The sequence below is a fragment of the Corythoichthys intestinalis genome, chromosome 4, assembly GCF_030265065.1.
Source record: "Corythoichthys intestinalis isolate RoL2023-P3 chromosome 4, ASM3026506v1, whole genome shotgun sequence".
Lineage (NCBI taxonomy): Eukaryota > Metazoa > Chordata > Actinopteri > Syngnathiformes > Syngnathidae > Corythoichthys > Corythoichthys intestinalis.
In genome coordinates this window covers 45597415-45609466 of record NC_080398.1, presented here as the reverse complement: position 1 = coordinate 45609466, position 12052 = coordinate 45597415, and the positions used below count along the sequence as shown (strand labels likewise).

The window sequence follows — 12052 nt, the reverse complement described above, 5'->3', positions numbered from 1 at the left end:
TACTGTTAACATGGGCACCCATTATTATCTCAAAAGTAAAAATTTAGATTCAGGTTTAAAACAGCTGGTCCCACTGGTCAACATGGTAAAATCAAATCCATTCTTGCATTTGTAGACGCTGCATTAGAGTGGAATATGTTGACCAGTGGCACATTTGAATAAGCCATGAGTCCTCAAAGCAGTTGATTTCAACATGACAATTACAAATCAAAGTGGACAATCCTTGGGATATTTCCAACAACGTCACAGATCTTTTAGACAAGTGAGACTTGGTGAATTTATCTCCTTAAAGATAAAGTATCTTAGAGAGAAAACATAGTGTCACTTACTGAAGAACACTGTGAAATCGCTCAAAGCCAAGGTCTTCAACAGCCAAAGCAGCTAAGTACAAGAAAACAAACATACAGTAGATATAAAGTGTTTACACACCACACTCAAATGCAAGGTTTTTGTGATAGAAAACTTTAGACAAAAATCAAAACATTTAACATTGGAAATGTAACAAGTAAATTATACATCTAAAAAAAAGTTTTGTTGTTGTTGTTTTCTTTTTTAAATGGAGGCAACGTTGATACACTAAGGTGTTGCCATGTTTTTTCCCCTCCAGAATTAACAATTAAACTCATGAAAAATATTGATGACCACCTTAAAAAAATTCAGGCTTCAGCCAGAAACCAAACAATGTTAGGAAAAACCTACTTGTACAGAGGTGAATTATTTGACATTATTCAAAGGAATAATAAATGTTCACAAATGTGCAATGACTCAAATTTAATATCGAATTTCTAATGTTATTAGTTATGTCTTATCATAGCCATATCCTAATAATAGCAGAGTTCTCATACGTTGATTTTAGAAATTTTCAAAAAGGATTTCTTTTTTTTTTTTTAATCACAAAAACCTGTTATTTGAACAAAGAAGTGAGATGCTTGGACTGTGTGCTAGGGTTTAAAGCATATTACAGTCTTGATGGTTAGTCTTTCACAGTACATACAATGGGCTCTTTGCACAAACTCTCCAAAACGGACAAACGTCTGCTTGGTTTTTTATTGTCAAAAAATTTGTTATTCCTAATGTGCTGTTTAAAGAACTTGCCCAAACTGACCATCATAGACATACATTGTCTTTGTAAAACCTCGCCCAGCACACCAAGCAGCATTTTTTACATCTTCTGATTTTAAGGTAAACTCGCCTCCAGATGTGACGTCACAGTGCTCTGTGCAAAGAGCCCATTCCTGTGAAGGAGTGAGCATTGCTTTTTGAGAGTCATTCAAAATCAGACTTTGTAATCCAACAGTTGTTTAGACTCACTGGGTTGCTGCTGCCCCTCCAGTGGTTGGCTGCTCTCTGGCACTGGCATATCCTGCGTTTCTGACAGGTTCTGTGCTTTTGTATGTGTGAGAATATGTGGGCCTTGTCCCTTGGCCCATGACACAAGGCAGAATCCTGTGGAGGTGTTGGAGCAGGCAGATTCTAGAATCTCACTTAGTGCAGAACACAGGAGCGTTTTTTGCTCTTCTTCTAAAGAGCACACACAAAATAATGCATTATTTAAGAAGCATACAAAAAGAATGTGATGGTTCTTAGTTTGATGTACCTGTCACATGTCTCCAGTTTGAAGTCTCTCGGTTAAAGAGAAGAGTCTTCAGGAGGAAAGCCTGCAAGGAGAAAACAAATTTACATTTTCATTTGACTTCATATTTAAGGCAGCATACATATCATATGGATTTACAAATGATCATACCTGTACAGGTACAATTACTGCACATGGCCCTCCTTCAAACTGCTCCAGTGCCGTGTGCTCACTGTCACTGAACACAAACCCTGTGATTGACACAGAGCAAATCATTTTAAACTATTTCCAATAAACACTTTCTGCACAGTGCACACAGATATCTGAGGTGGATAGTTTCATATTCAAATATCCGCCAACCCGGAGTATTACAAGAGCGCTATATGACACAACATGCATTCAATTTGAAATAAACAGACTTAGCCACAGTAATAGGGTGGTAGGTGGGTCCCACACTTTTTCTATATGGCGTGGCTCCCGGGGTGTGGCCTCCCCTCTGCCTCGGCTGCCGGCCGCGGGAGTGGGTTGGGGGGTCGGGTCTCCGATCTTGCATCGCCCCGTGGCAGTTCCTGGGCGTTCTCCTGCCTCCGCCTTCCCCTCTCTTCTCTGGCTGGGCATCCGCCCTGCGCTCCGTCGCGGGTCGCTGGCTGGGCACCGGTGTATCAGCAGGGTGTCGCCTGCACCGGCGGGGGACCCTGCCTTGCCTGGGGCTTGGTGGGCCGCTGGGGGTCCCGTGGCGTGCCGTGCCGGTTGGGGGGCTGTGGCTCGTGGCCCGGGTGGGCGGGCGGGGGTGGGTGTAGGCGTGGGGTTGGTGATGCGTCCCCTCCTGCCATCCCTGAAGGCCGGTTGATGGGCGCGTGGGTGGCCCGGGGGACCACCCTGGGTCCCGGGGGGGGGGACGGTGGCTTCTTTGCTGGGCGGCGGGAGGAGGGATGGGCTGCGCATGGCACCCCCACCCCCCCGCCCGCCCTCCCTCCCCGGGCTGGCTGGGTGGGGGCCGTGGCCCTGGGTTGGCGCCCGCACGGTTTCTCCGCCCGTCTGCGTGGCTGTCGCGCGCCCGGTGGGGCTTGCGTGCTGCTGGATGTGGTAGGGCATGCTCGGGTTGGGGGTTCCGGTGCCGGGATTGGCGATGCGGCGGCGTAGGGTTGGTCGCCAACGGGTTTACACTCATAAGAGATTCACACGATTACTGGGTTCTAGATCACAGAACTGATTTGTGTACACTCTACCCCTTTCAATCACTTAGCATATAGTCTTATAGACACCCCCACCCCCATTCTCCTCTTTCACTGGCCAATTGGCCCCCACATGGTGTAAACCGGAAATACATCTCGCTGACGATAGCACCAGCATATTAGTAACTAGTTTAGATGTTCAACGTATTTCTTGTTGTTTGTGTATGTGTTTCTTTTCTTTCTTCTCTTGTATTTCTTTTCTTCTGTCCCCCCATAATCCCTTCCTGTTCGCTGCTTTGTCATAATAAAAAGGTATTTTGAATGATCACAATGGGAGTATGTCAGACTCTCCATGTGAAACATTAAAACTGTTCAGAATCCGGGCACTTAGACTTCCATTCTCTGTGTCAAACAGCTGAACAGGACAGGTTTAAAAAAAAAAAAAAAAAAAAAAAAAAAAAAAGAAATAAACAGACTTAACATCTTACCTTGTGTCCATCTGCGAAATATGGAGGCTGAAACTGCTCCACTTGTTGGTCTCCCCCACACTAAATCCACGACCTCTTTATTTAAGTCTGACATGACCACTTTTCATGCAAACAGATGCACAGCAATTCAAGGCGCAGGTCAACTGATATTGGTTGCAGCTAACGTGTAAGATCTTTTGTCCCGCTGGTGGGCCACTTTCCTTCGCAGGTAGAGCCTGTGGCATTGGCCACAAGCTACCTGTGGAACAAGGCAGTCTTCCTCTCTGGGCTGGCAAGAAGCTGAGTGGTACGTGGAATGACATCAACGTGGTCCCATCAGCCTGCAGGGAGCATGATAAACAAACGCCTTAACCTGGAGCCTACATATACAGTGCCTTAAAAATAATTAAAAATAAAACCTCGAGGGGTGCTTAAAACAAAAACTGAACTTAACTACAGAAAAAAAAATATACAGCTGGAAAGCTAACAGCTAATCGTTACAAGGTCTGGATAGCGAAAATAAAATGACGACAGTTGACAAGATTGCGTGACTACCTTGTTTCATGCTTGTGTATTCACTACGCGTATGATACATTGTGATGCTATTCTTAAACTCAGATTCGATTTAATGGATAAAGCTAACGCAACTAGCATTAGCATTTACAAGTCAGCTAACCTAGGATTGCTTTGCAATTCAGTTTCGTTGCAGTCCAACGGGAATAATATACTGTTCGTCAGTAGTAAAATCACGCAAATGTTCAATTACCTGAGCGACAAAGTCGAGTCGGGTTTTAGTATTAACTGCGCGATGTCATCAATATCAACGCCTCTGTCATTCGTATTTACAACCGAATCAGAAAAACCTGTGCGTAAATGTAACGTGCTTCCTCATTGGTTAAAATCTAGAAAATTCTCATTGCGTTGGGGGTGCGTTCAAAACACATTGTGCCATTGGTCCACGCGCTTGTCATTATATGAATCCCGCCCTCAAAATTGCATCCCACGTCGCATTAAGATTAGACTTTTTTTTTTTTTTTTTTTTTTTAATTACAATGGCAATAATTAAATATGGCCAATTGGACATTTTAATATTATGGGCAACAAATATGGCTTGACAACTAAGTATGTCTCCTGTCACTTTCCGTAGCTGTCAGGAAGCAATCATTTGGCGCATGCGCACACTTTTAATGTTCTGATTTCCATGTGTTTTGGGAGTTCACTGAGGGAAAGTCTAAATTGTTCAAACGTTAGGCATTGCATTCCAAATTATGGGAAGGCAGGCTAAGGGCAAAAAGAAAACCAAACCAAAGAGGAAAGGCAACCGTCCAAACCACGGTAAACCGGTAATATGTACGGATGATAGAGTATAAGCGTGTACCAAATGGTCAATCTTACTCTACCAATGTATTTTCCAATTTAAGATGCCGATAGAGTATAAGCTTGCATCAAATGGTCAATCTTACTCTTCCTTTTTATTTTGCAACTTTAGATGCCGGTTTTGTGGACTTGACACCTCAGGAGAGGATGAAAGTGAGGATGCATGAAAAGGCAAAGAAGAAAACAGCGGCCAAGTACTCTGTTGAGCAACTACTAGAGAAGGTTACTCACGTCCAATTCATTTAAACTTTGAGGAATGGCTGTGAATGCTCATGTTCCAGTGCCATTTGAATGCTCATGTTCCAGTGCCATTTTGACTGGGAGGGCTCGTAGCAATCATTCACTGTCAGCCCTCCCAGTCAACATGGATTGGACCTGTAGCGCAGGGGTAGTTAAACTGGTCCTCAAGGGCAGTAGTGGGTCCTGGTCTTTGTCCAACTGATCCAGCACAGACAGTTAAACAATGAGGTTTCTGCTGAAACAACTAGTACCTGACTGCGATCAACCGATTGTGCTTGCAAGACACCAGACTGGTGAAAAGGTTTCCTCTTGATGGGTTGGAAATGAAACCCGCACTCACCGTGGACATTTGTGGAAGAGTTTGCCCACCCCTGCTCTTGCGCTGTCAATTGAAGCCAACGAGTTAATGTGATATCGGTACCCAACTCTTCTTTACGTCAACCTTATCTTGTCGTTTTGTGTTGCACAGACTGAAGAATGCATGGACAGCTTTGACTTTCAGATGGCTGGACTCTACTGTCAGCGCGCCCTAGACCTGGAGTCCACCAACCTCCAGGCTCTTGAAATGCTGGGACACATCTCCTCTGAGCTTGGAGAAACCGAGAAAGCTAAAGGAATATCCTTAACTGTGGAGTACTCTCTGTAATCATGAATTCTATGGGTGCCTTTAGCCTCCTTGACTCATGATGCACGCTTTTTTACATGCTGTGGAGATAAACCCAGATGTAGGCCACAGTAAGTACATGTACCTGGGACAGCTCCACACAGGGCAGGAAGCTATTGATTTCTACACCAAAGGAATACACGTCCTGCTCGCTGCATTGGACAAACAAAAGGCTACCGTGAGTGCACACTGATTTGAAGTACAATTCCAAGGTTAAATTCATTGTCAATTAGATGGACATACTGATCAAATGAACAGTCTGTAATCAACAGCTAATTTCTTGTCGCTATCAAAATAATTTATGTTTGTTACCTGGGGAATTTTTTAAATAAGTTGCCATATGGACACTAACAGAGAGGACATTTTGTCTTAAGGTTAGCCCTCAGCCTAGCTCTGCTAGCATAATAGCTAATGTGACTTTGGATACTTGATGAGAAATTTATAATTTTACAAATGAACCTTTTGAAATGTTTGAATTTAATTAATTTCTTTGATATATACATATGGCTTTAACAGAGTGGATTTTAATTTGAAAACAACACATTATTAAAGATAGTTTATCCAGGATAATGAAATCAAAATTGTTTTGGGATTTTTTTTTCTACTCATATTAGTCATTTTAAAGACTAAATTTGAATGAAACACACTGGGGACTTACCAAAATTCAGTAAACCTTTACCAGAAGTAAATTAGAAAAAAGAATTTAGGAGCCTGTAAAGTTGAATTTATATTACACGGTAATTGATAATATACAAAAAATACGTTCGTCCAACTTTCGGGAAAATACATCCTAATTTATACTGGGGACACAAATGGCACCCTATAAAAAATACCCATCTATGAGAAGCAAGGACCATGCGCGGGGACAGGCACGTAGCACCAAATTCTAGGCTCTGTACACTTTCCTATCCATGCCTGTGCATGAGACGTGTGAGCAAAATATGAATACGGAATATGAAATAAGCCAGTCGCTGTTGGAGGTCTTAACCCTTTTGCGCCCTCCCAGAATGTCCAGTATGTTGGAGGCCTGTGATTTAAAGTTCAATTTCTCTGTTTGTTATCAATATACTTTAATTGTTTTTTTTTAATACACTACTGACACTTGCTGAGTGCATTCAACGCACTTCTGCTTCCTACTGGCCGTTGTGGGTACATAAAAATTGGTCTCCACTCTCCAGATTAATCTCATGGTGAAAAGTGATGTTGGACCCTTATTTAGCCTCTCCTGCAATAAATAAATAGACAAAAGAGATGTATTTGTACGTCTTTGATAGCGAACATAAGTGTAAAATACATCTGTATGGAATGAGGTTTGATGAGCTTTTTCACCCATTACCACACCCATGGCACTGTAGCCTACATTAGAGTTGCTACACTGATTGAACTCTTGCTGACTTCGATCTTCTAATGGTATAAAAATTAATTTATATTGACTATTGATTTATAAAAATATTGACTGCTACAATTACTATTAATAATAATAATACATATGTTAAATATATTTGTTTGCAATGTATGCTAATTGGATTTCTTTAGAAAAATAGATGATCCTTTCTACAGTTTCATCTTATCATTCTTTTTATTAGTCATTTATTTTTATTTTGTTGATTTATTTTATGTATTGACTACAAATGTAATAAAAGTTTGCACAAAGTTGGGCCCTAAAGTAAGGAAGTGTTAAGAACCTCTTATGTAATCTGTCCAATCGAGAGGAGTCAAACACATTTTTTATTTTTTTGGAAGCCACTATCCATCAGCCAATCAATTTTAGCCATCATCCACATTTAAGGTTAACCGTCCATACCTGGTGCATTCTACGTTTTTGTCGCTAGGTTGTACTGTATACAATGTTGGTGCTGGAAGGATTTACTTTTTAACAGAAATGGATTTTAAAAGAATGACGTGCTACCAGTGATGTTAATTAAATGTTAGCGGTGTTATGATTTCATGAAAATGCAATGTATTTTTAAGGCATTTTTGATCAAGACATGTTTTTAAAGCCGACCATGTTATTTAATCAGGCACAGGCCGCAGCTGCATCACCTTTAGATGCGGAATCAGAACTCCCAACGATGAAGGATGTTAGCATGGCTTACTGCTCTGTTGCTGAGCTTTACCTAACTGATCTCTGGTAATTGAGAACATAATTTGAATCTGGACATCTCTAATCTCTCTTCTTGTCTCTACTTTGGTTAATGAGCTGAGGTTTGTCAATGTGTGTGCAGCATGGAGGAAGGAGCTGCTGACAAGTGCAGAGAGTTCATTGAGAGAGCATTGCAGTATCACCCTGACAACCCTGAAGGGCTCCAGCTCATGGCCAGCTACTTGTTCAGTACAGAGAAAATTCAGGTCAGGTCATACACACACGTACGCAGACACTCGTGGGATGAATTATCACCACATTAAAGTAGGAATATGCTGAGTTAATTATTCTCAGCAAATTGAATCGTATTCCATTAATCAGCATATGGACACTTAAATTATCACTCATGCAGAAACGCAGCGGGTCATATGGATGGGAATGCTAATTATCAGGCAGATCTTTGTTAGACAATTATGCAACTTCAATGAAAGAGATAATCAGGCAGAATGTCCCAAGAATATCCTTTCATTTTGAAGTGTAATGTTTAAATGATGATGATTTCTTTTGTTCAGTAAAAAGGGCATGCACTACTAGTGGGAATCGGCCATGCATTTTATATGATCAGTATTTATTTTTCATCTCCCTAGAGCTGCTTTGAGAAAGTTACTCTCAAATTTACCTCTACTATTGAATAGTTCTAAAAGAAATTTCTTGTGAAGTGAGTTGTCCACATATCAAGTGAAAGGTCACAGGCTGACCTTTCTCTGTAAAAGAAGTGCGAAATTATTTTTGATTTGCGTTTCATTTAATCCTAATGAAGCTCTGCTCAACCTTTCACAAGGTCCATTTTCACACACTCTTTTTGACATTTAAATTTTACGTATTATAATTAATAAGAAAGAGTAGAACTGTATTAGAATGGTGCTGGTGACATATCAGCGTGTCAATTATTCAAACAAAGACACATCACAACGGCAAAATATTTGTTCAAATGTTTTGACTAGTCTTTGTAGCAATGACATTTAGTTTTCATTCAGAATGTCTATTCATTGCATTTAAAGACTAAAATCATTTGTATCAAATAATGTTGCTTTCAAAAACAAGTGCTAAATGTACAAACAGCAATGCCTCATTTGTGCCCTGAAACATCCAACGATCAAGGCTTCTTGTCATCTTTTTGACAATAAGACACACAAATAAATTTGACTGTATTACATTTAAAAAATAAGGAATTATTATCACTATTATTATGTCAGTCATGTGAAACAGGGTATTGATACATTTACACTAGTTTAATGAATGAATAATGTAATTTAGACTGTGGCCTAAAATCTTTAAATGCCTGAACATTGAAACAAACATTCAAACTCGTGTTCACACACAAATAATTTAGAAATGTTAGTTAACCCTCAAATAGCGTTTTTGGAATTTGGGATGAGACTGCAGTAACCAGAGAAGTCCAACGTAGGTCCATGGAGAACATGCGAACTCCCCACACTAAGGCCTCATTTAAACCCACAGCCTCAGAACTGTGAGGTGTACGTGTTTACCAGTTGCCCACTGTGCCACTCTCAACCAAACAATTAATATACTGTATGGTATTTTCAAAAGGTTGAGTGGAATTAAACCCTAAACATTAATTTCTTAACTGTAGGGGGCAGTCTAACTCCATTGGCAGAATTATACTTCAGGAAGCCCAGGACCCAGATTTTTATTGTATTTTGTTTTTTTTTAACTACGGTAATCGAAACTGATTTTAAGAATAGATTTAATCAATTCTTCAAAATATTTTGCTGAAAACCAAATACAGATTCTGAAATTAGATTTGATAGGTTAATACAACTTGGTTTTAATCTGGATCAACCCCATTTTTTTTCTTCTTCTAAACCTTTTGCTTGGATTTGGGATCAAAATTAGATTTGATAGGTTAATACAACTTGGTTTTAATCTGGATCAACCCCATTTTTTTTCTTCTTCTAAACCTTTTGCTTGGATTTGGGATCACTTTTGATCCCAGCAGCTTGGTGGGTTTAGGGTTTATTCCAGGAACTATATGATATTCAAACAAGGTTACAACTTGCCAAATAAATACATTTACCATGCAGTACAAAATCCATTTGTTCTCAATTTGAAACGAGACAATTGAAATTATACTCTTTCACACTAAATACTACTCAAAAGCTGTAGAAATTGGGTAAAGGATTCAGTTTTTACATGAATTGGGAACTTAATACAGTATCAAAAATACATTCGGACAATTGCATTTTGTGCTGGCTCAATGATATCATCACAGGAAGGGACGCTCCACTTTTGCAGGATATTATTTTACTTTTTTTCTTCTATAAACTTTTTGTGGGTTGGACATGGTCTTTTTTTCTGATCTTGAGATGTTGAGATTGGGGTATTTGCCTTTATGTGCTTTTTGTTTCTTCAAATGAGTAGACTTAGCGTTGCTACATGCTGGTGTTTCGTGTGTGTTTTTTTTTTTTTAAATTTTTATTTGTGTATTTTTTATTTTACAGAACTTGTAGCCTTCTGTGTAATATGCAGTCTAATATAGAGCACTTGCTACCCAAATATGGTCATTTTGTAAAGTTTGGATCTGGATTAGGCTGATCCAAAAACTTTAAATGATTTGGATAGATGTAATTTAGATGTAATACATTGCAGTTTATGCAAAAAAAGGGATTTCAAAATCAGATGATTTTGAATCAGATTACTCTTTGAACAACACGGCCAGGTATTTGCTTGCTGGATCTCATACAACAAACCAGTCCATGGATTTCATTGTATCTGTTAAGCATCCATTAAACAATTAGATATTGTACTACGGTGTCACTGATGTATTTTTCCCCCCTCCGTTCTTAGGAAGGGAAAGAATACTTATTGAAGAGTGTCAGACAGTGGCTGCCTGCCCAGAAACAGAACGACACCTCCTCCATCTTGGAAGATGACATAAAGGTGAATTTGTAAATGTCTGTCTTCATCCAACTCTTAATGTTCTATGGTTTATAAAATACTTTGGACTAAAAGGATTTTCACAATGCATTTTGCCAAAGGCACAAACACAAGTAGAGATTAAAAGTAGAAGATAATGAAAAAAGGATAATAAAAGTTATAAGTGGAACCAATGCTTGCTAAACTGTGTAATTTTATGTGTGATCTGGCTGCGGGTGAAGGAAATTAAAATAATGTCGCCAAAGAATGTTATGAAGAGACACTTTAAAATAGAATAAATTCTAATTGTGACCCGAGTTTTCATGGATAAATGGAGCAAATGTTCTTATGACGAGACAACGATCCCACAGTGGCGTCATCTTTGTGTCCCTTATCTTCTCCAGCAGCTTGATCCAAACTCGGACTGCTGTCATCTTCGTTATGATTAGCCGCACAATGTCCCGTACCTTGAAATTGGATCCTGCCATTATCAGACATTGCGCTGGAACCATGGTTGTGTAAATGTTCGGCATAGATATTGCAGTACAACAGTCTCCTTTTTTTTTGTTTCTCCCACAGAGCCTTATCCCGCCATACGAGTCTCGCATCACAACAGTCAAGCTTCTCGTCGAGGGTGAAGAATACGAGGTAAATTGACCAATCCTATGCTGAAACATTTTTGCTTTTTTTGTCGACCTGTTTGGATGTCTTTGAAGTGGAACAGCCAAGCACTTTTGCTTTCCAGTGAATAGCTTGGAAGGTGGTAAGGTCATGGCAGGTCTTTATCCCCTCCAGAGTCCTGTGTCAATAATTTAAGACTGGTATTTGCAGTGTTGGGCAAAGCTACCGTGCTACACGAGTGAAAAAAACTACAATAACATTCAGTGCAGCAAAGACAACCACCAAGGTCAAACAGTCAATTACAATATGTCAGTGTGAATGAAACACAAGAAAAGCTGGCACATGCTCCAGATCGGAAAGTAGGGCTGATGCAAAAATGGAAAGTGGATGTCAACTGCTACTCAGTGTGTCTATTCAGCTCAACACTTAACGCAAAGCAAGCATAACAGCTGATTAAAAAAAACAAAAACATAAAAAAAAAACATGATGGCGAGCTGTATCAAATTTTAATGTGTTATTTCTTTTATGGTACCACCCTTATGCAGAGGGTATTTGAAATTGGTACAATGCTGCCGATACTGTACAATTTGCAATACCACCAACCAAATTGAAAAATACAATTATTAACTTATTATTAATATTATTAACAGGAAAATCTCAGTCACAAAGCAATAAAACGTTAGTGTCACTGCATGCTATGTGTTTACATGGGTCTTTTTTTTTTTTCAAACATTTAGCATTAAGTTACCACTTTACCTTTGCGTAGGACATAATATTTGAAAAATGTGCACTTCCAGACGAACTTTGAATTGAACCAGCTGCCAAAAAGGCTAAAAGTCTAAGCAAAAGCTTAGAGGAGATGGAGCTGTTTTTATTGCTAGTTCAAAACTATGGAATGACCTCTGGGTGTACATT

General features: G+C 39.7%; 2 protein-coding genes across 2 annotated transcripts in view; one reads left to right on the top strand and one right to left on the bottom strand.

Annotated features, from left to right (window-relative positions):
* mindy3 (MINDY lysine 48 deubiquitinase 3) overlaps positions 1-4099 on the bottom strand; it is a 36916-nt gene extending 32817 nt beyond the window's left edge. Inside the window, exons 1-6 of the mRNA XM_057834543.1 lie at positions 3982-4099; positions 3237-3556; positions 1745-1824; positions 1598-1658; positions 1312-1521; positions 330-381 (exon numbers count right to left, since the gene is read on the bottom strand). Of these exons, the coding sequence (XP_057690526.1) occupies positions 330-381; positions 1312-1521; positions 1598-1658; positions 1745-1824; positions 3237-3330 (497 nt within the window). The 5' untranslated portion in view covers positions 3331-3556; positions 3982-4099. The remainder of the gene's footprint in view (positions 1-329; positions 382-1311; positions 1522-1597; positions 1659-1744; positions 1825-3236; positions 3557-3981) is intronic.
* A 282-nt stretch (positions 4100-4381) lies between these two features.
* Positions 4382-12052, top strand: part of si:dkey-12j5.1 (uncharacterized) — an 89553-nt gene continuing 81882 nt past the window's right edge. The window contains exons 1-8 of the mRNA XM_057834677.1: positions 4382-4550; positions 4705-4814; positions 5302-5448; positions 5525-5674; positions 7518-7627; positions 7722-7845; positions 10448-10540; positions 11096-11164. Of these exons, the coding sequence (XP_057690660.1) occupies positions 4484-4550; positions 4705-4814; positions 5302-5448; positions 5525-5674; positions 7518-7627; positions 7722-7845; positions 10448-10540; positions 11096-11164 (870 nt within the window). The 5' untranslated portion in view covers positions 4382-4483. The remainder of the gene's footprint in view (positions 4551-4704; positions 4815-5301; positions 5449-5524; positions 5675-7517; positions 7628-7721; positions 7846-10447; positions 10541-11095; positions 11165-12052) is intronic.